Source organism: Denticeps clupeoides, chromosome 3 (genome assembly GCF_900700375.1).
Source record: "Denticeps clupeoides chromosome 3, fDenClu1.1, whole genome shotgun sequence".
NCBI classification, from domain to species: Eukaryota; Metazoa; Chordata; class Actinopteri; order Clupeiformes; family Denticipitidae; genus Denticeps; species Denticeps clupeoides.
This window is the reverse complement of record NC_041709.1, coordinates 31,761,779-31,788,968: the sequence shown is the minus strand read 5'-3', so window position 1 is coordinate 31,788,968 and position 27,190 is coordinate 31,761,779. Positions and strand designations below refer to the sequence as shown.

The following is a 27,190-nucleotide window of genomic DNA, read 5'->3' as shown; positions in this document are numbered from 1 at the left end:
CCCCTGTTTTCTACATACAATACAGGCCAAAAGTTTGGACGCACCTTCTCATTCAATGTGTTTTCTTTATTTTCATGACCATTTACGTTGGTAGATTCTCACTGAAGGCATCAAAACTATGAATGAACACATGTGGAGTTCTGTACTTAACAAAAAGTGGAGACCTGGCCTCCACAGTCACCTGGGACTTGAACCCAATCCAGATGGTTTGGGGTGAGCGGGACCCCAACAAGTGCTAAACACCTCTGGGAACTCCTTCAAGACTGTTGGAAAACCATTTCAGGTGACGACCTCTTGAAGCTCATCGAGAGAATGCCAAGAGTGTTCAAAGCAGTAATCAGAGCAAAGAAACTAGAATATAAAACATGTTTTTAGTTATTTCACCTTTTCTTGTTAAGTACACAACTCCACATGTGTTCATTCATAGTTTTGATGCCTTCAGTGAGAATCTACCAACGTAAATGGTCATTTACATTTACAGCATTTACCAGTCCCCCTGGAGACACTCAGGATTAAGTGTCTTGCTCAGGGACACAATGATAGTAAGTGGGGTTTGAACATGTGACTTTGTGATCTTCTGGTTCATAGATGTCAGTTAATATTGAGCCAACCTAACAAACCTAACAACAGGTTTATTTGGACAGTGAGAGACAGAATAAATAAAAATCAGAAAAATGCATTTCAAAATAGTTAGCATTTTCATATATTTGATCCCTTTGCAGAATTTGTTGTTTCTTAGCCACATTCATCTCCCTTAACGCATTATAGATTGTTGATTTCTTTGTCAGTGAGCAAACGTACAAAATCAGGAGGGGTTCAAAAAATTTCCCTGACCATACCCATCAGATTATTATTTTTTTTTAACACCACTCTGGATTGTGTGTTGTGTGAATATGAGTTTTGATGAATACCAGACCTCATTCTTTAGCTCTGCAATCTGCTCCCTCAGTTCTGTGATGTACTGCCGTGAGTCCGAGTGGTTCAGCTGACCCTGGATGAGACCCTCTTCCTTCTGGAACACAAAACAGCAGGGATACTCGGATCATTCAGACAAGCACACACACACACACACACACACACACACACACACACACACACACCTGTATCTCCAGCTCCGCGATTCTTTGCCTCAACTCTGCCATGGCTGCCATAGTGTCTGCCTCCCTCAGCCGCACCGCCATCACCTCCTCCTTACTCTGAAATACATTGTACAATCATAGTACATAAATACAAGTACAAAGAGACAACATCTCTACTGCGCCCAAAATCAGACATAAATGAATGAACATACAGTGTGTGTGTGTGTGTATGTTGTGGGAATTTGTGGCGTGCTTGATTTATAGGTGTGTCTGCACCTTGCAGTCAGACTCCGTCTGCTTCCTCTTCATCTCGCTGAGCTGGCCCTGCAGGCTCTTGTTGTGGGAAGTGAGGTGCTGCAGTCGGTCCTGCAGGGCGGCGCGTTCCTGCTCGTGCCGACTCAGCAGATTACTGTGGATCTGGTTCTGAAGAGATGAAGAAACCAGGGCTACTCAGCGGTGCCACGATCCGAACTGGCACATCTACAGCATTATAGCATATAGCATTATACAGCATCTCTATGGGTGGTAGTAGCCTAGTGGGTAACACACTCGCCTATGAGCCAGAAGACCCAGGTTCAAATCCCACTTACTACCATTGTAGCAAGACACTTAACCCTGAGTGTCTCCAGGGGGGGACTGTCCCTGGAACTACTGATTGTAAGTTGCCCTGGATAAGGGCATCTGGTGAAATGCCGTAAATGTCACTGTAACTGGGTATTTAACCCAAGCAGACATAATGGACACTCTCTCACTCACTCTGCAGGGGTGTCAAACTCGCGGTCCGTAGGCCACATCCTGCGAGATCACTTTATATAGATCTACTCTTATTGAGCGCTGATAACACACAAACTATAGATCGCATAATGCAGTGCTTCAGTTGCCTTGCCGAACGCAATCTTTACACTGAATCTGTACAGGAACAGTTTCCATGTTGACGGCAAATGGGTTGTGAAGTAGCATGAAATTCTTTTTTCGTGCTTCAAAGTCACTGAGTGCTCAGTTTGTCAGCAAAGTGCACACTGCATTATGGGATCTGTAGTTTGTGTGTTATCACACAACTGAGGTTAAGGAAGCGGCCCCGTAATAAGAAGGTTGCCGGGTCGAATCCACATCCATCAAGGTGCCACTGAGCAAAGCACCGTCCCCACACACTGCACACAGGCGCCCGGTGTATCACTTGTCATGGCTGCTCACTAAGGTGATGGTTAAAAGCAGAGGACACATTTTGTTGAGACAACGTGTGCTGTGCTGTGTATCACAATGACAATCACTTATCGCCGGGCCATAATTATAGATCTATATAAAGTGATCTGTGACGGATATGGCTTAGCCCTACTCAAGGTTGCGGCTGCCGGAGCCCATCCCGGACCACTGGTTGCAGGGCAGACTCACCCAGGCACGTGCAGACACTCACACACACACACACACCCTTCACTCACACCTAAAGACAATTCAGAGTCACAAATCCACCTGGTCTATTCGCTGTTGGATGGCGGGAGGAAACCGGTGATCCTGGAGGAAAACTGTGCAAACTCAGCAGTCTGAGCTGCTATTTGAACTCACAACGTGGCTCCCCGGGCGCCTTTCATGGGTAAAATAATAATAATAATAATACACAGACCTGTACATTGAGATGGTGTTGGTACAGTTAGGGCAGGAACGACATTGTTTCTATGGTTTCTTTTGGATGTTGAGTTTGACCAAACCTGGTCTTCATGTGTTTCACAGCCATGCAGAATTAAAGATGGATTTATTTGTGTGTTTTTTAGAGAACACTGTGTGACCCATGCAAACACTGTTGCTCATATTTCTCTCTATGTACATGTGGGTGTGTGTATGTGTGTGTCTCACCTGACTTTCTAGCTGCAGGGCTTTGAGTTTGACCTCTTTTAGCTCTGCTTGAGCCTGCGCTTCCCTCAGCCTGACCCCCATCAGCTTGTCCTGCAGCTCATTCAGCGCATTCTTCTTAGGAGACTCCTTCCAGTGACCTCCACCCCGGGCCATGTGGTGCTGAGAGCATCGGAACAAGGGTGTGTCAGAAGAGTCGTGTTGGCATTTGATCAGTATTTTAGAATTTAGTTCTGCTTTAGTGTGTACCCAACAGAATATGCATGTAATTTGCAGCATACAGTGTGGAGTAGAGTGTAATATTCAGTAGTATAGTGCAATGTATTGTATAAAGTGTAATATTCAGTAGTATAGTGTGATATAGCGTGTAATTTGCAGTAGATAGCATGGTGTAGAGTGTAATATTCAGTAGTATAGTGCAGTGTATTGTATAAAGTGTATATAAAGTGTAATATTCAGTAGTATAGTGTGATATAGCGTGTAATTTGCAGTAGATAGCATGGTGTAGAGTGTAATACTCAGTAGTATAGTGCAGTGTATTGTGTAAAGTGTGGTATAAAGTGTAATATTCAGTAGTATAGTGTGATATAGCGTGTAATTTGCAGTAGATAGCATGGTGTAGAGTGTAATATTCAGTAGTATAGTGCGGTGTATTGTATAAAGTGTAATATTCAGTAGTATAGTGCAATGTATTGTATAAAGTGTAATATTCAATATTATAGTGCAGTGTATTGTGTAAAGTGTGGTAATATTCAGTAGTATAGTGTGATTTAGCGTGTAATTTGCAGTAGATAGCATGGTGTAGAGTGTAATATTCAGTAGTATAGTGCAGTGTATTGTGTAAAGTGTGGTATAAAGTGTAATATTCAGTAGTATAGTGTGATATAGCGTGTAATTTGCAGTAGATAGCATGGTGTAGAGTGTAATACTCAGTAGTATAGTGCAGTGTATTGTGTAAAGTGTGGTATAAAGTGTAATATTCAGTAGTATAGTGTGATATAGCGTGTAATTTGCAGTAGATAGCATGCTGTAGAGTGTAATATTCAGTAGTATAGTGCGGTGTATTGTATAAAGTGTATATAAAGTGTAATACTCAGTAGTATAGTGCAGTGTATTGTATAAAGTGTAATATTCAGTAGTATAGTGCAATGTATTGTATAAAGTGTAATATTCAGTATTATAGTGCAGTGTATTGTGTAAAGTGTGGTAATATTCAGTAGTATAGTGTGATTTAGCGTGTAATTTGCAGTAGATAGCATGGTGTAGAGTGTAATATTCAGTAGTATAGTGCAGTGTATTGTGTAAAGTGTGGTATAAAGTGTAATATTCAGTAGTATAGTGTGATATAGCGTGTAATTTGCAGTAGATAGCATGCTGTAGAGTGTAATATTCAGTAGTATAGTGCAGTGTATTGTGTAAAGTGTATATAAAGTGTAATATTCAGTAGTATAGTGTGATATAGCGTGTAATTTGCAGTAGATAGCATGGTGTAGAGTGTAATACTCAGTAGTATAGTGCAGTGTATTGTATAAAGTGTAATATTCAGTAGTATATTGCAATGTATTGTATAAAGTGTAATATTCAGTATTATAGTGCAGTGTATTGTGTAAAGTGTGGTAATATTCAGTAGTATAGTGTGATTTAGCATGTAATTTGCAGTAGATAGCATGGTGTAGAGTGTAATATTCAGTAGTATAGTGCAGTGTATTGTGTAAAGTGTGGTATAAAGTGTAATATTCAGTAGTATAGTGTGATATAGCGTGTAATTTGCAGTAGATAGCATGGTGTAGAGTGTAATATTCAGTAGTATAGTGCAGTGTATTGTGTAAAGTGTGGTATAAAGTGTAATATTCAGTAGTATAGTGTGATATAGCGTGTAATTTGCAGTAGATAGCATGCTGTAGAGTGTAATATTCAGTAGTATAGTGCAGTGTATTGTGTAAAGTGTATATAAAGTGTAATATTCAGTAGTATAGTGTGATATAGCGTGTAATTTGCAGTAGATAGCATGGTGTAGAGTGTAATACTCAGTAGTATAGTGCAGTGTATTGTATAAAGTGTAATATTCAGTAGTATATTGCAATGTATTGTATAAAGTGTAATATTCAGTATTATAGTGCAGTGTATTGTGTAAAGTGTGGTAATATTCAGTAGTATAGTGTGATTTAGCATGTAATTTGCAGTAGATAGCATGGTGTAGAGTGTAATATTCAGTAGTATAGTGCAGTGTATTGTGTAAAGTGTGGTATAAAGTGTAATATTCAGTAGTATAGTGTGATTTAGCATGTAATTTGCAGTAGATAGCATGCTGTAGAGTGTAATATTCAGTAGTATAGTGCGGTGTATTGTATAAAGTGTATATAAAGTGTAATACTCAGTAGTATAGTGCAGTGTATTGTATAAAGTGTAATATTCAGTAGTATAGTGCAATGTATTGTATAAAGTGTGGTAATATTCAGTAGTATAGTGTGATATAGCGTGTAATTTGCAGTAGATAGCATGGTGTAGAGTGTAATACTCAGTAGTATAGTGCAGTGTATTGTATAAAGTGTAATATTCAGTAGTATAGTGCAATGTATTGTATAAAGTGTAATATTCAGTATTATAGTGCAGTGTATTGTGTAAAGTGTGGTAATATTCAGTAGTATAGTGTGATTTAGCGTGTAATTTGCAGTAGATAGCATGGTGTAGAGTGTAATATTCAGTAGTATAGTGCAGTGTATTGTGTAAAGTGTGGTATAAAGTGTAATATTCAGTAGTATAGTGTGATATAGCGTGTAATTTGCAGTAGATAGCATGCTGTAGAGTGTAATATTCAGTAGTATAGTGCAGTGTATTGTGTAAAGTGTGGTATAAAGTGTAATACTCAGTAGTATAGTGTGATTTAGCGTGCAATTCGCAGTAGATAGCATGGTGTAGAGTGTAAAATTCAGTAGTATAGTGTGGTGTACTGCGTAAAATTACGTGTAAAATAATGTAGGTGCGGAAGTACCTGCCAGCGTTGGTTGAGCTCTGTCACAGTCTCTTGCATCTCTCTGAATGAGTGAAGTGTTTCCAGCTCCCTCAGCTTCACCTGTTTCAGCTCCTCCTGAAGCTGGGCCACGTTCGTCTCATCAGGAAGGGAGTTATTTCTCTGGAAAACGCGGCCAGTTTTGAGAATCTTAAAATCCTGTCCAGATTTAAAAACGTTTCCAACACACATTCACACTTTTACCTTCTCCAAGTCCAGCACCTTGTCCTGCATCTCTTTCAGAGCACCGAGCAACTCTGCTTCCCGCAACCTGGACTGTTCCAGCTGTGTCTGGAGCCCACTCACAAACTCCTCTGAATGCTGAAAGAGAATCAGAGAGCGAGAGAGAAAGAGAGAGATAAAGAAACTGAAAGCACAGCCCAACTTTCCCTATGTTCGTCTATTTCTAAGAACTGGTGCTCAGTATGTCCAAATTCCCATTCATGGAACAGCCAGTCACCACTTAATACAGCAGTGGGTTGTTTTTAATTGTTAAATGGGTTTGACTGTTCTACTAGGTACTTGTACTATGTTGAATGGGTTAAATAGGATTGCATTACTTTAAAAAAATGACTAAAATACTATTTTTGTTGTCTAAGACTAGAATAGTCACAGATAATTCTAACTAAAACAGTACAATGAACAATAGTTAAATAAAGTGCATAATGTTACTGTAGTTTTTTTGCTGGAGGCATATTATATGGTTTACATTTACAGTTGAGATTAATCTTTTAGACTGCACTGACGTGTACACACACACACACACACACACACACACACAGAAAGACGGACATGCACGCACACACACACACACACACACACACACACGCGCACGCAAATGTGCACTGTAAACTATAGTGAAAGAGCACATCAAACGCAAACTATTTATACCACACACCAACTCGCACTAGAGACACTGGAAACTTCACCTCCTGAGCTCATCAAAGGACGGGTGTTACTTCACCAGCTTTTTGGAGGTAAAGTTGTGAGAATGTGTGTCTGCTTGTGTTAACACGACTTCTCTTTTTTTTTTAATTGGAAATATATTTTAGTAATTGGTGGAGCAGCAGAACTCTGAAAATTGAAAACGTACATTTTTGTTGTGAGATTTGGGTGGAGGTACAGCAGTAAATCGCTCTATTAATAGATCCATGTGAGACGAAGGCCCCGCCCACCAGCATCAACAGGTAAACGGGTCAAATCTGAAAATTTATTTACATCAGCGCTCAGTTGTAAAAGTGTGATCAGAGGTGAGCGACTGTGTGTGACACGCAGGGAGAATCCGAATGACAGTGTTTAGCCGAAAACACTCGATCAACTGACATAACCCGAGAAGTTGCTCGCATCTGTGGAACTGGTGTGTGCTGCTCTCGCTGTTGAGCTTCAGTGGGAGGCCGAGGGTGTGTGAACCTGGACGAACTGAGGTACCCAGGCCCTCACTCGCAACCACGATGAATAAGTTCCAGCTCGCTTTATTTCAAAGCCTGAGAGCACGTGACTGCTATTTCACACAAGAGAGAGACGTTCCAGCACAAAGGTCACCAAAGTGATCACCCCAGTAAACACCTGAAATACTACTGGTGTAATTTTATATTATCCTTTTATTGCTAAAACTAAATATTGCAGCTTTAGATTCCCCCTCCCCCCAATGGTTCAACAAATAAATATTTGTTGACAATATGCTTAATATAAATCTACGATTAGTATTTGTCTAAGCATGTCTCACTGTAGATAGACAGACAGGTCGATAGATCCCCAAAGATCTATCGTGGTGGTGGCCTAGCGGTTAAGGAAGCGGCCCCGTAATCAAAAGGTTGCCGGTTCGAATCCCGATCCGCCAAGGTACCACTGAGGTGCCACTGAGCAAAGCACCGTCCCCACACACTGCTTCCCGGGCGCCGGTCATGGCTGCCCACTGCTCACTCAGGGTGATGGGTTAAATGCAGAGGACAAATTTCACTGTGTGCACTGTGTGCTGTGCTGCTGTGTATCACATGTGACAATCACTTCACTTTATTTATTTATTATTTAAGAAATGTAGGTATCACTGGCCAACTTAATATTAATGTGTCAATCCTGCTTTGAAGAAAGCGCCTCTGGGTTCTGAAAAATGCTCTGATTCGCTTCCTGTACGTGATGCCACTGCATGTGACCTAAATTCAGCAACATGCCCAAAAAAATAAATAAATAATAATAAAAAAATATATATATATATATATATATATATACACACACACACACACACACACAAAAAAAAAAAAAAACTCCCCTGCAATACTATTCAGCTGTATCTTATGCAAGATAGACAGATGCGTTATAAACACAGCTTTGTTAGATGCGTGACATAAAAGTCAAATAGATAAAGACATGCAGCTCAGACCCAAAAGCACCTAGTGTGTGCGTCTGGTCAACAAACAGCCACATATCAGTGCATCAAAAAAAAAAAAAAAAATGTTATCACCACGAGGAAAAAAAAAATGTTATAACCCTTTGCTCTTTTGAGAATTTATCTTTGCCCTTGTTTAAAACCATTCATCTGACATGGCCTTGTTTTTGTTGTGAATGTCAGTTAGCATTTAATGTGATTAGAAACTACCCCAATTCTGTCTTTAAAAATGTAATTATTAAAAAAAAAAAAAAAAAAAAAAAAAACATTTTTTGCATGAAAATGCAAAATTGCATGAAGCCAGGGTTTCTAATACATATCTTAGATACTCCACCCGCCACGATTCACTTTCTTAAAAAGGTCACACAGTGTAAAAATTATTATTGGGAGTATTGTTTTTTTGCATAGATTTGAGGTCTTTTGAAGGGCACTTCCATGGAATACCTTGTGCTGTTGTAGCTCTCTGATGGTATCCTGAGCACGTTCCAGGCTCTCGCTGGCCGTGCTACACTGCTGCCGCACCACAGCCAGCTCCCGCTTAATCACGTAATTTTCCTCCGCCTCCTGGGCACGCGTCACCTGACCCTGCCACGACAAGAGAGGCGACGGTGAAGGCGTCTGTTCTTAATGTGTGGCACCGATAAGTAGTGTTACTACACAATGCAGCATGACAAAGTGACACTGGGCCAAAGGTGGGGCCCTGATGAACACCCAGTACGGGGTTCCGCATGCGGGAGCCGTCTGCTCTGCAGGTTAGGCCGCACACAAAACACACGCCATGCCGCTGGGTAAAGAGTCACAAATAATAGAATTAGTCGGGCAAAGCATTCCCTCATGCAAAAGTGGCCTGAGAGCTTCTCTGGAGGCGCGAGGCAATGAAGGGATGAATGGAGAGGGAGAGTAGGGGTGAAGGGGGGGATGAAACAGGCCTGGTTCGCTCTCAAACAATACCGTACCTGTATCAGCCTGTCAGCAAGGGCTGCGCTCTCCTACAACACCATAGGCGGAGGGAAGAGGGAGAAAAGGATCAGAAGAGGAAGACAGAAACACAGAAAGATCAGAAAGTGGACAAACAGGCTCAGACGGGGGAAAAACTAGACGAGAGAGGATTAGCATTTAAGGAAAATAAGAAAACAGAAGACTGTAACAAGAGGAAGCAGAAAAGGAGAACCGGCAGCAGTGTCAAGAGATACGGAGAACATGTTACCCAGCGACGAGAACGAGAGAAACAGAAAGACTTCCAAATTCAGACTTTCTGTAACAGTGCAATGGTTCAATCTTCTCTCTCTCTCACACACACACACACACACACACACACACAAACACAGTCAATTCACAACTACAAGAGCAAATCTGCAGCCCTGACATCAGCACATTAAGCAAGGCCGGGCTGTCAGCCATTTTGGCCTAGGCTAGCAGAAATTCTGTCTTTTTTTTGTGTGTGTATTTGTTTATGGTTCTCACTGCCTTTGGATTGCGTGACAAGGAGGTGTGTGTGATGCTTCGGTGTGAAATCGGCCCGTGTGGGTTCACCCGAGTCACCTTCGCCCACTCACCTTCTCCAAGGTCTCGATCCTTTGCTTGAGAAGACGGTTCTCTGTGCGCAGCCTCTGTGTGCGAGAGAGCCAGATGAGTGGTCAGGTGAGAACGCTACGATACGGCTACACAGGCTGCTGATGATTCTCAGCCAACGGAAGACCTGGTTTCAATAAAAAAGAAAAAAAAAAAAGAAAAAAGGGACTCGCCTTAATTTCTATTTGTTCCTCCATCTCCTTGTTCTTGATGGTAGTGTATTCTTTCTCTAGCCTGTCGAGTCAGAACAATGATTGGATTATTTATTTTTTTTTTTTTCATATTTTCAAATTATTAACCTATTCCAAATAAAATTCAAACACACTTTTTCATCCTCTTAGGATTGTACTTGATTTGGTACGCCCTCAGAATCAGCTTATCAGGGCAGCTGTCAAACTGGTGTGGGATCACCTTCTGGAAGTGCTGTCACAGCAACAAAGAATCACAGTAATTGTCACACATAAACACCAAAAACAGAATAATAGCTTAATGAAACATACAAAATATAATACAAAAAACACCATAATGCTATATAGTATTACAATAATTGCCATGAAGTGATTATTATTACAACTTCAACTGAATATGACAAGCTAGCACACACCACCCCTACAGTTCACTGTGTAACACAGTGCTGAAATTTTAATAGGAAGTGGTGCGGCTTATTTAACTGCCTGTGAAACGTGCAGTCTTCCTCCTGCTGAAAGCACTTAAGCAGTTCAGCTGCAGATAAAAGGTTGAAAATGAACAGCATTCCAAGCTGTGGCTTGTATCAGGGTTTCTGCAGAAAGGCCACTTTCATCCAATATAAGAACCTTCGTCTGGGTCGTCAACTACATTTTTCTCGGCAGACACTGTGAGGGCCAGATGCGCTTCTAAAATACAATATTAAATGTATTTTATCGTAAGAAATATATTATTAATTGATATATTAATTTTCCTTCCAAGACTCATATTCAAACTCACATGACCAGTACTGCAGCAACTGCGATATTTTCAGTTTCTTATGTCAGGGGTGCACGATTCAGGAAAGACATATTGTGGTTAGTGAGATCAATATTGCGATATATGATATGATAAATGGCACTTGCTTGCCTATCACATAAAAATCCATTCCCACCTGGGGAATTGTAAAATGTACAACTTGTAAAATGTGTGCGGTGCGCTGTTTTATGAGGTGGGTGTGGCATTTATGGAGTTACATTTGTGCCATATTCGAGCGAATGAAACGTAAAATTCTGTGCACAGAAAATGTCATCCGAGCCAATAAAAATGAATTCTGTGCATTTTATTAATTTCTTTTCCCGCTGTCTATCACTGTGAAAAGTAATAAGCCCCTTACAATAATAAATAATATCACCTGACAACAGAGGCAGAGATTTGCAAATCAAAGTATTTTTTTGAAAAATAAAATAATTTTAATACATATATTTACAACATGCAAAAAAAACGTAATTTATAAGCAGTGAATCGTATAGAAAGGATAGGTACTATAGACCAGAAATCTAAGAATGATAGATTATTACAGAATCTAAGGGGGGTCTGAGATTCTAAGGGGGGTCTGGGAGTAACGTAATTTCAATTCTCTGTATGTCCTGTACATGTGGCAGAATTGACAAATAAAGTTGACTTGACTTGACTTGACTAAGAACATAGGTACTATAGACTCAGTGTTGTCAGTTGACAAACTTTGAGAGAATGAAATAATATATTGTCACTTCCATGCGCTTGCGTGCAATTGTTAAATCCGAAGTGGGAAGCACATCGTGACTGGTGGATTAATGACAGATTGAAGGAAGAAAATAATAAATGTAGGAACTTAAGGGTTACTGGTCTTTTAATATGATATTAAAGGCCTTAATTTTGGAAAAATCCAATTTAAGACTTTTTAAGGATCCGCGGAAACACTGTTGTCTCTTTCTTTTCTCTATTAAATAATGCTTGTTTCCCCCACATTATGATGTAGTATTCAAGTTGATATGATCTCATCTCAAAATGCAAATAAATAGTGTTTATAGAAAAAAATACATTCTACATATTTAAGCTCAATATAGCGTAATACCTTTGCATGTGCATTAAAAAAAATAGTTCCGCATGATCCTGACAAGGTCCAGTTTACCTGTGACATGCCTTCCATGTCCAGCTGAATAAGGTCAGTCTGGTTGTACTGTAGGATGGCCAGACCCACACGGAATATAATCTCAAGTCCCTGGGAAGGGAAATCAGCATAAAACAAAAGACATTTCTTGGCATATCCCATGCATGCTATTTATATACAGATGTACAGACTGGTGGCATACTGGGCAACACACACACACACACACTTTTTTTTCTTTACTTTACTTTACTTTACTTTACTTTATTTGGCAGACGCTTTTATCCAAAGCGACTTACAATGGGAAGACACCAGCAATTCTCGTTCGATTTCTATAGAATATCAAGTATACAAACTAAGAGCCCTGATAAGGCTTAGACTTGTCATTGAAGAACATGCTCGGAGAGTGTTGGGTGCTAGACTAAGAAAAATTATAATGTATTTATACATTTTGTATTTATTTGTTAAATGTGTATGCATGTGTATGTGTTAAATTTGTCTGTAATATTTTTGGAATAAGAAGGTTTTCACCTTCTTCTTAAAAGTGGTGATAGTCTCGGCTAGTCGTGTGGAGGAGGGTAGGTTGTTCCACCAGCCAGGGACAACAACGGAGAACAGACATGATTGGAATCGGAGACCCCGTGAAGAAGGAATTTTTAGTCTCCTTTCGTTTGCCGATCTGAGAGAGCGTGTAGGAGTGTATCTAGGTGTGTCATTGTTCATTAGTTTATAGGATGTAGAAATAAAAGGATGTAGAAATATAGGGTAATATAATGGCATACATACCTCATACATGAAAATGTCAAAAATACGTGTTGCCACGGGCAACGGCAGAAAGGTGAGGAAGAGTGTGAGGAACCAGGAAGAAGCGTACATGGAGGTGTGGAAACTCTGGGAGCGGAAATGGACATTAAGCTCGGGCAGCTGCTCCTGCACAGAGGATGGTGAACAACAAAAATCGCAAATGTCCAAACGACCAACAAACTTCAACCAGCCTGGGGCAAACACATAAAAAAAAGGTCTGTCCGCAAGTGTTTATATTGGTTCTACAACGCCACCTTGTGACCAAGACTGGCATTTGTGTGACAAAATGCACATGCACACGTGTATATTTTTATGTTTTGTCTGTATGTTTGACCTGAAGCAGGTACTCAAACTGGTAGATGCAGAGGCCCAGCTCCGCCATGCTGGGTTTGAAGAGCTCCCTCAGTCGGTACTCCTGCATCAAACGCACAAACACACAGAACGCCTCCTCTTCTGGCATCTAAAGACAGACACACACACACATGCGCCATTAGTGTACAAGGATTTTTCTACATTAGAAAATGCTTAATAAACCATCTTCTTCAAGCTGCTGCATTTTAGAGATTCTTCTTTAAGGGGGTCAGGTACTTAATAGATATTTCAGTGAACACAACAGAAAAAAAATAAAATACTGAAAAACAACTCCATTGTAATGAAACCAGTGAAGGAGCAAGAGTTAAGTGTGAATACTGAATGTGACGTGGAGTTTGTTCTAAACAGGCAGTCCGTGTTGATGCTGGCTATTTGACTCCGCCCATCCCTTTAATACTCATGTACAGCTGGTGACACCTTGACGTTCCCGATGACCTCAAGTCACCTGCCGGCAAAGACCTAAACTCACAAAAAAAAAAAAAAAAAAACTCACCTGCATGAGCAGCAGACCCACAATGAAGGCACTGCCCTGACAGTAGCCAACCTCTCGGTCAACCAGAGAGTACGCCTGAAACACACACACACACACACACACAATACTGTGAGAGGGCGCCAAATACCACTTTTAATGAGTCCGGAGTTCTTCGATTTTGGGGAAATATGATATTTATTTCTGCTCAGAGCTCCCAGTAACATTGTGTTGACCTGAGCCAGGGATACCGTTTTCCGTTGTTACCGTGAGACACGGGGAAACAGGCAACCAGATACATATGTGCACAGCACACTTAAAAAGCATTTCCATTATCGGCTCCAGCAGGGAGTTATTTGTCGACGGCCACGCCCATGTAGCTGATTATCCAATCAGAAGGCACTTCAAACTGCGTCTAACCGACATTGCAGAATGTAATCACAACCCTTGCATCATTTGTGCTTGTGACACACACACACACCTTCATGACGTTGAAGAGCACCTCCTGCCCAAGGCTGTCCTGACCCTTGAAGAACTCGTGCTCAGGGTAGGTGCGGGCAATGTCACGGCGAATCAGCTTCTCGCAGGGAGAGGACATCTTCAGCAGCTCGGAGTACTGGTTCTTCACCGGCATGTCGGTGGCATTCCCCAGTAGCTGCCACACGATGGCCCGGAAGTGGTGCGGGATTCCCTTGCGGATCAGCTCCTGCGAGTAGGACGGAAAGTGAAGTGATTGAAGGCTTTATTTCATTAGGCTGCTCGGGGAAGCTGGTCTGAACCCTCGCCCTCTCACCCAGACCTTAAAAGGACTGATAAAGAGCATCTTCACTGCAGGCATCACAGTTTTTTTTTTTTTTAGGGATGTTTAAATCAATGCATCATGATGCAGGAGTGGACATAGTGCAGAACATAGTCGATTACAGTACAGGCCAAAAGTTTGGACACCTTCTAATGTAATGTGTTTTCTTTATTTTCAGGACCATTTGCGTTGGTAGATTCTCACTGAAGGCATCAAAACTATGAATGAACACGTGGAGTTATGTACTTAACAAAAAAGTTAAAATAACTAAAAACACGTTTTATATTCTAGTTTCTTTGCTCTGATTACTGCTTTTCACACTCTTGGCATTCTCTCGATGAGCTTCAAGAGGTCGTCACCTGAAATGGTTTTCCAACAGTCTTGAAGGAGTTCCCAGAGGTGTTTAGCACTTGTTGGGGTCCAGCTCACCCCAAACCATCTGGATTGGGTTCAAGTCCCAGGTGACTGTGGAGGTCAGGTCTCCACTTTTTGTTAAGTACATAACTCCACATGTGTTCATTCATAGTTTTGATGCCTTCAGTGAGAATCTACCAACGTAAATGGTCATGAAAATAAAGAAAACACATTGAATGAGAAGGTGCGTCCAAACTTTTGGCCTGTACTGTATATCATGATGACGTTGCCTGGTAATTTTCTGGTGGCGGTATAAAAATTCTAGTTAAAAGCTTGTGACAGCGGCTGCCTGATCTGAGCACGACGGCACTCTGGGTAAAGTTCAGCCTCGTCCACATTGACGTTCGAAGCGAACACCCTCTGAACGTCATACGTGTTTTAGTTGCACTTTGTAGCTGCGTTCGTTTGCCGTTTCACTGGCATTCGCTTTAACGTTTGCTTAAACGGCCATCGCTGCTTAACATCTGGCGGGATTTTGGCAGGAATTGACTCAAAGAAAACGCTGTGTTTATTTGATGCCATTCGAACGTCAGAAAAGCGGCCGGTTCAGACGTTCGTGTGAACGAGCCCTTAACTCTCATCTCATGTGTGAAGCAATGTGGAAAAATTGATGATATGTATTGTGATGCATCGATAATCGCAATCGAATCGAATCGCAAAACCAGAGAAGGTTCACGGCTCCATACTATAAATGTGTGGCAGAATAATCGCTTCATCCAGCTCACTTTCTGCTCAGATACTAACACTGCAAGCAGAGTGGACAGTATTATTACTCAAAGAAAACGTGTTTTTTATTGGCTTCTTCCCTGCCACAGTCAGACTGATGGCGAAACAGAATATGTGCAATAATAACCCCACGCTGCCTCACTTCTCTTGGCATGTGCAATCGGGGAACTAAAAAAAAAACAAAAAAGGTGCAATATAACTGCAAAATTGGCAATGTCCTTTTCCCTTGGTCACCTTCAGCAGCTTGTCCTTTTTGCGTCTCCACTCGTCCCACTCATTGACTATGCGTCCCCATAGGATCCAGGTGTCCTCCTCCAGGTGGGACAGGTTGGACGACGCGGAGGAGCTGGACACTAGTGACGAGCCCGAGTTCCTCCGAGAGCCGCTCATGGAGCGCATGGATTTGGAGTCCGCCTCCAGCAGCCTGTACATGAGCGAGGGATTGGGGCAGGTTATCTCCACGATCACACGCAGCTCAACAGAACTCGGAAAAGGGCGGGGCAACATGGCCTAAAAATAATTCTGCAATATTTTTACGCTACATCATGATACACAATCGCATTGCCTCTTGACATTACCTCTAAATCACGATATAAATGCATAAATCAAACCATTTATTGCATAAAATAACATGAATCCAATGAATTAAAACAAAGTTTTTACTATGGAACGAAGTCGTACGCTTCTAAAGTGGTTCTTGGAGTCTAGTCGTTTTTTTTTTTTGGTTTTTATTAGTCTTAGTCACGTCCATACTCATTTTAGTCTAGTCAAGTTTCAGGCGACTAAAATTCTAAGCATTTTAGTCCTATTTTACTCTGAATTATCCATGACTATTTTAGCCTGGTATAAGGTTGCCGGTTCGAATCCCGAGCTGCCAAGGTGCCGCTGAGCAGAGCACCGTCCCCACACACTGCTCCCCGGCGCCTGTCATGGCTGCCCACTGCTCACCAAGGGTGATGGTTAAATACAGAGGACACATTTCGGGCAGAGACATGAACGTCGAAAGCAAAGTACATGTTGTCTGTTTAACAATAATGATGGTCAATATATATTCATGTACTACAATGCACTGGGAAGTCAAGTATGTTCAATATATTGCCTATATAATCCCTACAGGAAAGTATGTTGGAAAGAGGCTAAGGATACAATAGTACAGATTTTGAGGGGGAAATATTGTAGAATATAAACAGTGGACCATGTTCTTGTGATTCAAATTCGGGTCTGGAGCTGCCTCGGAAAGGGACAAATCAAAATCACCCATACTTCGGGATGTCCCAGACAATTCGGGACGGGTGGCAACCGGACCTATAACCCCAAACGCGTCACGCATAAAGCAAAGGCATAAAACAAATCCTCTCTACGCTGCACATTTCTAACGAAAAGACAAGGCTGGAGAACAACGACGACTTCAACTCACTGTTGAGGAGAACTAGATGCCAAAAAAGTTACAGCGCCACTTACAGGTGTGGAGGGGGCTTACAACAGCGTTCAGGCCGTTCAACGCTCCCATGTGGACGCAAGTTTTTTAGAAACCCATTTTAGAGAAAAGCGTTCTCGTTTGGTCAAGGCCTGAAGCAGCAGGTTTAAACTGCACGGGCACTATTTTCAAACGGGCACAAAGCATGGGGCTTGTTCACTAGTGTACTGTGTAGTGTACTACTCCTTATTTCTGTCACCAGCACAACGATTGACAGCTCTCACGCACTTCCTCGGCCTGGGCGATGTCACCAACCTGTTCTGTTCCTCCAGCTTGGCGAGCAGCTCCAGCTCGTCTGGGCTCAGGTTCTCAGAGTCGGGCGAGACGGCAGTAGCCGACAGCGCGGCATCGTGGGAGGAGGAGTCAGGGCTGAGCATTGGGCTGCCTACAGAGGGAGGGTCTACGTCGAGGCCTGGGGGCGAGGGCAGGCTGTCCAGCTGCCCGGTGCTCATACTGCCCTCTCTCTCCGGACTACTGCTGGGGCTGGACATGGCTCCACGGTGCGGAGAGGTGCACCCTGGGTAGGGAACTGAGAGAGGCTTCTGTCTCTGTGAGTGTGTGTCAGTGTGCGCAAATGTGTATTGCTATTATTAAGCAGTGATCAGGGCTCAGTGGATCTGCAGAGGGTAGAAAAAAAAAGAAAGAAAGAGATTTTAGTCACATAGTCTTAAAAAAGTAATGTGACGCAATACAACAAAATTACATTTCTTCATATTTTTGCTACCAACACACGATTACGTGATCATTAACAAATTGAAATTGATCCTTTGCTCTCCACTTCTCCTCAGCTAATTACTAAACCATCCTGCTCAATACGTTTCATACCAAATTTTCAGGAAGACGAACGGTGTACAAAAATCAGGCCCAGAAGAGATGGACTGAAAACATATGGAATCTTGGTGATTTATAATGAAACCATATACTCATCTTATTAAAGGCTCCACATACACACACAGCAGATTATAATCACATACACCAGAATGCAGACATCTTAATGCAGGCCCTTAAACGAATGAAGATTCGTGTCGGAACCTTTAATCCATCAAGGATCCGGCTCTGGTGCCAGCCAGCAGCTGTGTAAGCCTCCCTCCCTCTCTCCCTCCCTCCCTCTCTCCCTCCCTCTCCTCTCCCCCTCCCTCTCCCTCTCTCCCTCCCTCCCTCTCTCCCTCTCCCTCTCCCCTCCTGCATCCTGCAGCCAGGTACTGAAGGACACGCGGTCCCCTGCATCCCCACCAGCGCTGCCACTGGCTGGACAAGTACGGACAGGGACGGAGAACCAACAAGCCAAGCGTCAAACGGGAAGGGATTCATTTATTAATTGTTCAGTCCGAAAGCGGTAATTTCCCAGTCGGGGGAGAAGGAAGTTAACCATGAAATCGAATTCTCTGATAAGGATGCTGGAGTGTGTATACGTGTGTGACGGTGTGTCTGTGTGTACGTACGTACGTGATGTTTTTGGTGTTGGTGTATCAGGGAACATAAGTATCAGGCCTTAAATGCTCGCTGGCTGGCAGCTAGCAAAACACTAATTGATGAAGGTTTACAGGAAAAAAACGGATATTTATATCTTGGAGAGGAGGGCAGAAGGTTGCCGGTTCGAATCCCGGTCCGCCAAGGTGCCACTGAGGTCCCCTTTATCAAGATACCGTAGGGTTGTAGTAGCCTAGTGGGTAACACACTCGCCTATGAACCAGAAGACCCAGGTTCAAACCCCGCTTACTACCATTGTGTCCCTGAGCAAGACACTTAACCCTGAGTGTCTCCAGGGGGGGACTGTCCCTGTAACTACTGATTGTAAGTCGCTCTGGATAAGGGCGTCTGATAAATGTAAATGTAAATACCGTCCCCACACACTGCTCTCCGGGCACCTGTCATGGCTGCCCACTGCTCATCAAGGGTTAAATGCAGAGGACACATTTCACTGTGTGAACCGTGTGCTGTGTCACTTCGCTTTTAGAAGTTAGTACTTGTGATTGGCAAACTACTGCGTGTCTGTGTGTTTCCTGTAATATATCCAAAAGGAAAAGAAGAGGGAAAGATAGCGGCTGCCGTGGCAACAGAGCCGTGCATTATGCCAGGCATCTGGGAACTACCGACTCCGGGGAGGGCAAAGGGTAGAGGACAGACGCGTCATAGCACGGGATGAAACGCGCTGCGAGAACACACACGCGCTCACTCACTCTTACACAAAGAGCGTGTGTGTGTGTGTGTCGGCACAGATAACACACAAATGAGCCCTGAACGTGACATTACTGCCAACCACCTCGGAGCCTGGCACACTAGAGCCCACGGGGCCAGTGGGAGTGGCGCTCCGCAGCAGAGCAGCAGCACGTTCGCACAGGAACATCACACACTATCCCCGACACACCCTTAAATCCAACTAGTTCACATAAACAGAGATAAAAAAACACACAAAAATCGCACAAAACATGGTGTAAAAAGCGTTCTGCCGGCACAAGGACAGCATTCATCCACGGTGCCAGCCTCAAATCAAAAGGCCCTTTAATGAGCACATGAAACCAATCGTGCCCGGCAGGACACTGCCTCTGTCCACATTCTGACACTCCGCCCGGTACCATCACCCGGTAACAGGTGCTTTAACGCCTGATGGGTGAGAACTTGTCACATGACTCCTCAACAGGACACTCTGCATTGCACGTTAATCGCCCTTCTAATGACTCTTTCAAAATGCTTAAAGCGTTACGGTAAAGTCGAGCCGCGTTTTGTTTACACGTACGCATGGTGTAAACGCCTGAGGGTGGGCGTGTCTGCCGGGCAAGGAGCACAGGGGCGGCAACCAATCGCTATTTCTTGCCCCCGACAGCAACCTGCAATAAACCCGACTGATTGGCCGAAGCGGTTCATAAGCAGATTTGATTGGCTGGTGCTTGCTCCATAATTTTTTCTTAATTTCTGCCATAAGCAATGTGATGGCACATGACGTCACCCCATTCAAAGCGATGGTGACCTGATCCTCATTCATGCCTCTGTAATAGCTTTAAACATTATAGGAAGCTTTAGTTTTTAAGAGTTCATCCTTGCTTGATGTGAGATTACTGGAAAATTGATCATTCTTAGTTAAGCGTTACTTAAAAATATGTTCCCTGTTTACTCGAGGCCTTGTGAAGGACATGATGCGGCCGTACGACTGCTAACTAACAGGTGAGCATGATATTTTTCATTTTACAGCATTTATCAGACGCCCAGCATTTACCCCAGTAGTTACAGGGACAGTCCCCCTGGAGACACTCAGGGTTAAGTGTCTTGCTCAGGGCGCAGTTCCAGAAAGCTGTAGAGGCACATTCTTTTTCTTTCCTCACATTGCAATGAACATTCAAATCTGTGAGCAAAAATATATTACCATACCATACCATATATATTTATAAAGCACTATAATACAACAAAGGAGCTTGCCAGCAATACGTTTCTCTACATATGATAGAGAGACCAGCTCAAAACAAACACTGCAACATATGACAATAAAAATCAACCTTACAATTAATTTGGGGTTTAATTATGGACCTGGTATTTTTGCACTTCTCTGTTTTTGCTTTCGGACCAAAAAAAGACTACTTCTCCCTTTTTAGTGACGGTGATACACTGCAGCACAGCACACGGTGACACAACGCAATGTGTCCTCTGCTTTTAACCATCACCCTTGGTGAGCGGTGGGCGGCCAAGACAGGCGTCCTTCAGATTGTGGGTCCGTTTCCTTGGCCGCTAGGCCACTGCTGACCTGAAAGATTTGACTTGTGCAACAATATCGTTTTCTTTGAGCATGGTGGCTTGAGAAAGATGAGGTTTTATTAGGCTTTTCAAAAAGAGCCGCTAAGCTCTCAAATCTACATGGCCAGTAAGCCAGATGAGCGAAAAACACTGACCAAATACAAAACAGACAAGCATCTGCTGGGCTCTAGGATGTATATGTGGCCTTATAATGCACATCACACCCCTGATTTCCCCAGACGAGTTGCAACCCCGAGCTCGCCAACTCTGAGCATTCGGATACGGCCGAGTTGCTTTCACCCAAACTTAAGCGAGCGCACCGGGATACAAGAAGCCCTGATTAGTGGAGCACAGATTATGCACGTCACCATGGAGACGCAGGGAAAGAGGGCGTGTTCACAAAGCTTGAGGTAGAAATTATAAATGGCAGCATATGCCGATGTTGCACAAAAAAAAAATAGTCCACTGAAGGGTTTTCCACCAATTTCACGCGTTAATACGTAACGTCATGTAACCATAAACAAACATAAAATTAAACATCCTGATGCGGATGTGGAATTCATCTTTGATAAACCTGGTTGCTCTAGAACCTGGGAACACCACAACCAACTTCCCGTTTCAATGCAACTGTAACGTTCCTGACTGCCGACAGACGGCAGCCGTGGACACGTGTGCGCCGTCCCCCTGCACTGCTCCCCGGGCGCCTGTCATGGCTGCCCACTGCTCACCAAGGCTGATGGTCAAATGCAGAGGGCACATTTCACTGTTTGCACTGTGTGCTGTGTTGCAGTGCATCACAATGACAATCACTTCACTTTCCTGAGCAACATAAGGGCTGAGGATGTTATTCAAATAAATTATAGATTGGCAAGAAAAACAGTAACGATATTTTATTCATAAAAATGATATTGTTATTGTTTTTCTTGCCAAGCTGAAAATGGTTAGGAAATGAGAAAATGTCCAAATGTGATCTAAATCCCTCTTCAATGTCTACTGGCTCTTCAAGGAATCGTCACGCCATGTCTGACACTTTCTACAGTCAGGTTTCCAACAAAAAGGTGGAGAAAGTTGGGGTTCATTGACGTAAACCTGCTGGGGCACCAGCAGAACTCACACACTCGTGTTTCTGAAACTCAGCCCGACAGCATGTATGCAGGCCAGAAACTCAACTGGCAACCCTAATAAATAGTCATTAGACTATTATAATAATTAGAATATTATTATAAACAGTCAACAGCCAGGACATGAAATGCGGGTAGCAGTATGATTCCACAGTCATGTGCTTGTCCTGTTTTTGGTTCGGTCTCCTTGTTGTAATGTTCTCAAAGATCCAGACACTAAATCGATGCTAAAATTTTGTAGTGATTTCGATACCAAGTCGCACCGGTATCGATGCTTAAATTCAAGTTTTGCATTTGGCTCACTGAAATCACGGCAGACTACAACAATTTTCACCAGGCATTGCAGTGGGCAGCCCCTCCCCACAGATACCTGGAGGACCCGCCAGCTGTCGCCATCAAATCGAGCAGCAATTTAATAAACATCACTCTGAATTACACGCATCGTTACGAGAGGGGAGTAAAAGTTGCTGTTCAAATGTTATATGAATATTTCAATTGCCACTCTCGAATGGCTGCGTCTTCACTTCTCTCTCCGCGTTTCGCAATCATGTAATTGAACGACGCAAATATATTTTTCACTTCTGCGGCATGAGAAGAAAGGAGGTTTTTTTTAGCTTTGCTCGAAAACATTAAAATGTATTTTTCATTTATATATTTGTTAATTTAAAAAAATATATTTATTGCTTCATTTGTTTATGTAATGTGTGTGTGTCTGTGTATATGTGTTCTAACTTGAAATAGTATTAGTATTAGTTGACTATTGAATACCATCTTTAGTAGGGGTGGGACGATACAGGTAACTCGCGATTCAATTCTGTGGTGATATGTGGCCCAATAATGATAATAATAATGATATCTACAATATTCAATACATATTCAATATCACGATATATGTGACTGAAATAGAAAAATAAGGAATAAGGAAATCTTATGTATTTATTAATGCCAATATTTCCAACATTGTGCAAGGAAATGTGCATTTGCATAATAACTTACTGCCTCCTGGTCTTAAATGTAAACACTGTACAGCTAGACAGATAAAAGTGCATGAACATTAATTAACATGTATAAACCATGACACTGAAGCGTCAGTAGTAAGTTACTGTAACATACTCGGTTTGCCCTCATTATCACCCAAGGGTAGTTCACCGTAATAGCGAACGAGGTGCACTTGCAGATTCGTAGTGTTGCTGTTATACTTTATCTTGGCAAAGCAGTTTGTGCCGATTGCGTAGTCTTTATCCTGTGACTTTCCGTCGACTGTCTCGTAAAACCCGAAGTGTCTCCACACTTTCGAGTGGAAACTGGCGGGTGGGTCTTTGATTTGTTTTTTCATTATTTTCCGCCATTCTCTGCGCTTCTTCTCTGTTCTTGTTAGTTAACTTGTCTTCTTCACCGGCCGCTGTTTGTGCCACTTTACCCCGATTTACTCGAACAGCACCCCCCGCAGACAGAATGGTAGATATTGCAAAGTGCAAAGTGAAGTGAAGTGATTGTCACTTGTGATACACAGCAGCACAGCACATGGTGCACACAGTGAAGTTTGTCCTCTGCATTTAACCATCACCCTGAGTGAGCAGTGGGCAGCCATGACAGGCGCCCAGGGAGCAGTGTGTGGGGACGGTATTTTTGCTCAGTGGCACCTTGGCAGATCGGGATTCGAACCGGCAACCTTCGGGGCCGCTTCCTTAACCGCTAGGCCACCACTGCCCCAACTGGGGTAGTGACAGTGTCAGTGTCACTGACAACGGGTAAATTAATAATTTTGTGTTAGAATAAAATATCGATATTGGCCGTTAGTCTATCGATTATTTATTGCAACAGAGAGCACAACAATATATTGCAATATCGAGTTCTTTTCCCGCCCCTAATCCTTGGTATCGTTTCGAGTCTCCAGTGCACCTCCTTGCTAACGTAGACCCGTTACGTTAGGCTGACTGCACACACAAAGTGAAAATATCCACGGAGCACTGAAGTCAAGCACAGAGCAGCAGGGTTTCGCACAAAGCCTGAACCCCAGAACCCCAACAATTTAAATCACACCCAGCCAACGCACAATTTGAGATGTAAACCGCACTTCATGTCTCCCTCATGCTATTATTTCTCATTCCCCCGCCTATATACGAGTATTATGATGGCGGAACAGCAGAACCGAGTCATCTCGGCATGATTGGGAGCTCAGAGCGGGACAGGAGGACGAAGATGCACGACGAGGGACGAGGCCCGGGGGCTTTCAGAGACAGCACTGCGCGTGCAACAGCGCGCCATAATAATGCCATTGTGTGTGCGCTTCAGTGTCTCTGGCTAATATTGTCCGGAATAAAACAGACAGAGCTATTGTAGTCATTAGCGTGCGTGTGGAAACACAAAAAAAACACACACATTAGAGAGAGAGAGAGAGAGCGGCCCCGGTTACTCAACCACGGGCACCATAATCCTCCTCTCCTCCCGTCTTAAGAGCCAGGCTGCTATTTTTGGCCAGTGGATGGTTGCCGCCGGGTACTGAAATTCTTTGAGGCCGCCTCTCGTCGTCTCCGAATCAGAGGACGGCGTCCTTCAGTCGGATTAATCGATCGCAAGCATGACACGAGCAACAACCGAGTTAGTCCTGAGCCGGCGTTCCGATTGGCCGAAATGAGTCCTGACAATACTGCACGTGTCTAAACATCCGTGTTTACCGCTGCAACGTCACATGACCGACGTTGCTTGGGGAACCGCGTGTTTACCACGAAACGGGTCTACATCCTCACACCGACATTCAACCAAGACACAATACAAATTTATGGCAATGTGCCGTAACATGTGACCGACGTGGAAAGGGCGAGGATCTACTGCACTGGAAGTGTTCAGTAACGTCAGATTCCCTACTTAATCAATCAATCAGAATGCCTGAGTTAAAGTGCAGATGGTTATTGGGTTTGGCAGTGGGCGTGGTCCCGAGATGACTACGGCAGAGATGGCATTGGAGATGGAAGACGGAGGAGGAAGGGGATCTAGGAAAGGGCGTCTGATGGCCAGAATGAATGCCACAAAAATCCATATTTAAAAAAAACTCCATTAAAATTCATGTCCTGCATTTCAGAAATCATTTTGCAAATTATATAAATTACAATACGTTTGCAAATCCTGAAGATATACTTGATGAACTTTTTATCATCCGGTTAAAAATGTTGGCTAAACGTGGCTAAAGGACGTTTCTGTAGGCTGGCGTCCTTCCGGGACATCCTGGGCCATCGTGATGCTAACCGGACATTTTATTTCTTGACACTAAACATCCTTCATGTTTCGAAAGGACATGAGATTTAAATGGCCGGCCACGTTTTTCCCTGAATGAAAGACGCCCCATCAGCTCGAACCGAGACGCGGGGTCCGTCCCTGGAGTGTTTACTGGAGTTGAGTGGTCCACAAGTGGTCAGCCATTAAGATCTGGCCTGCATTCGCTTAATCGCAGATGTTTACTAAATCAATGGTGCTAAGCATCTGAATTAAAAACAGCATAAAAAAAGACATAAAAAAATACGGGGCAGCGGTGCCCTAGCTGTTAAGGAAGCGGCCCCGTAATCAGAAGGTTGCCGGTTCGAATCCCGATCCGCCGAGGTGACACTGAGCAAAGCACCGTCCCCACACACTGCTGTCATGGCTGCCCACTGCTCACCAAGGGTGATTGTTAAAAGCAGAGGACACATTTCACTGTGTGCACTGTGTGCTGTGTATCACAATGACGATATCTTCACTTTAAAAATAAAAACACAAAATTTCCACTACCACGTCAACAGCAAACACACAGATCCATCTTGCATGAACGCATCTAGATGATTCAGATCATTTTGTCATTTCCTGATGATCTAATACAGTGAAGAAGCTGGAAGGTTCTTTTGCTTTTTACTTCGAACACAAAAATACCTCAGTTCCAGACGGCCCTCCAGCAACCACGCTCCCCTCAGATGCATCCGAGCCTCCCTGCTCGCCGGCTCCTCGGGAACAAGCCCGTCCCTTGTGACGGGAGGCCGCGCTTAATACCCCCCACCCCACCCCACCCAGACACTTGAGCAATGTGATGCCGCTCCCAGGAACGGAGCACCGAACACTGAGAAAAACACGCCCAGCGACACAGAATTCAGGACCAGCGGGACCGTGTGGTGACAGACGGACGGACGGACGGCGGTGACCCTGGTGGTGGCTTCACGCCTGGTGACGGGAACAGGGTGACGCAGGGTGGCCAAAGCTTAGAAATCCGTGCGGCGACCGTGGTGGTCCCCACAAAAAAAGGATGAGCAGCCATGTTCTGTGGCCGGCCTCCGATGGTCCCATTATGTAGGTCATCTTGACATCTTCAGCATCTGAGACGGCATCTACACGACGGCGTAGTGCACACACACACACACACACACACACGTTTAAAACGCTGATGCAGGCCTTACCTGCGGGCTGCAGGGGGGGGGGCGTGCAATATCGGCCCACTGGACGGCCGGAGAGGCTCCTCGTCCCCCGCCGTCGTGTAACGCGCCGGGAATCCAGGCCGTCGGGCATGTGCACCGCGTCCATTGTCCGGCATTCCCAGCGCGTTACGAGCACGGGTGGGTTATTTTCATCTAATACAGACAAATATAAGGAGGGAGGGAGGGAGGGAGGAGGAGGCGCCGCTGCAGCCGTGCGAAGATGATGCGCGCTTCATCTTCACCACGTATTGTATCGGAGCGCTGCGCGTCTCTCTCTCTCTTTTTAAAATTCCACCATTTATAGCATCTGTGAGCTGAGCCGCGGACCCACCTGCCTTCCGCTCCCATCAGAGCGCAGAGGAGACTCCGGCAGGCTGGATCCTGGCGTTCCCCGCATCCCGCGGCGCCCCGCTCGCCGCCGCACGCTGGCTACGGGAGAAATTCATTCTGTCACATCGAGCTTCCTCGAGGAGACCTACCGGCGACGCCTTCCAGGGCAGGCGCCGCCCCTTTCCCCGCCCACTGAGCGCTGGGACGTCGCGGGGCGACCCGCTGCGCGCGGGGAGAAGCTTCGTTTCGGGGTGTTGGGCCGCGCGTAAAAAGCGGCGCCGAGGCGCACGGCCGCCGACGGTTCGTCTTGCTCGTAACCGAGCGAGGTGGGGCGCGTGAGACGCGTAAACGCGCTAAACCAGTGACTGGCGTGGCCGCGGCCAATGACATGAAAGACCGTCAGAGTGGCAGCTCCACTGGCCAATCGGGCGCTTCTGTCCCGTCTCAGGGGGCGGGGCGCGCAGGTGATGGTCGCGGTAGATCGTCGAGGGCTCGGTGGTTCAACATCAATGGTTTTATTTTC

General features: G+C 44.0%; 1 protein-coding gene across 4 annotated transcripts; it reads right to left on the bottom strand.

Annotated features, from left to right (window-relative positions):
- Window positions 1-716: 716 nt before the first annotated feature.
- On the bottom strand, window positions 717-26,975 carry evi5l (ecotropic viral integration site 5 like). Of its 4 annotated transcripts, none has more exons than XM_028972162.1 (19): window positions 26,669-26,975; window positions 17,307-17,668; window positions 15,809-15,998; window positions 14,117-14,341; window positions 13,660-13,734; window positions 13,129-13,254; window positions 12,777-12,920; window positions 12,015-12,104; window positions 10,221-10,318; window positions 10,069-10,129; window positions 9,880-9,933; window positions 9,280-9,312; window positions 8,768-8,908; window positions 6,142-6,258; window positions 5,920-6,060; window positions 2,931-3,089; window positions 1,356-1,502; window positions 1,101-1,196; window positions 718-1,012 (listed from the first exon to the last, which is right to left on the bottom strand). In XM_028972162.1, exons 2-19 carry the CDS (start codon window positions 17,540-17,542, stop codon window positions 851-853), a joined length of 2,295 nt encoding a protein of 764 aa, XP_028827995.1. In that variant the 5' UTR covers window positions 17,543-17,668; window positions 26,669-26,975; the 3' UTR covers window positions 718-850. The 4 variants fall into 4 exon arrangements, with proteins under 4 accessions (XP_028827998.1, XP_028827995.1, XP_028827997.1 ...); XM_028972164.1 differs by lacking the exon at window positions 26,669-26,975 and adding an exon at window positions 26,320-26,465; XM_028972163.1 differs by lacking the exon at window positions 26,669-26,975 and adding an exon at window positions 25,802-25,875.
- Between the last annotated feature and the right edge of the window lie 215 nt (window positions 26,976-27,190).

Bases quoted from the DNA above. Each gene is read 5' to 3' on its own strand.
- evi5l (XM_028972162.1), bottom strand. From the start codon at position 17,542: ATGTCCAGCCCCAGCAGTAGTCCGGAGAGAGAGGGCAGTATGAGCACC. The intron at 14,342-15,808 runs GTGACCAAGGGA...TCCTACTCGCAG, and splicing joins AAAAGGACAAGCTGCTGAAG to GAGCTGATCCGCAAGGGAAT. The intron at 1,197-1,355 runs GTGCAGACACAC...AATGTATTTCAG, and splicing joins AGACGGAGTCTGACTGCAAG to AGTAAGGAGGAGGTGATGGC.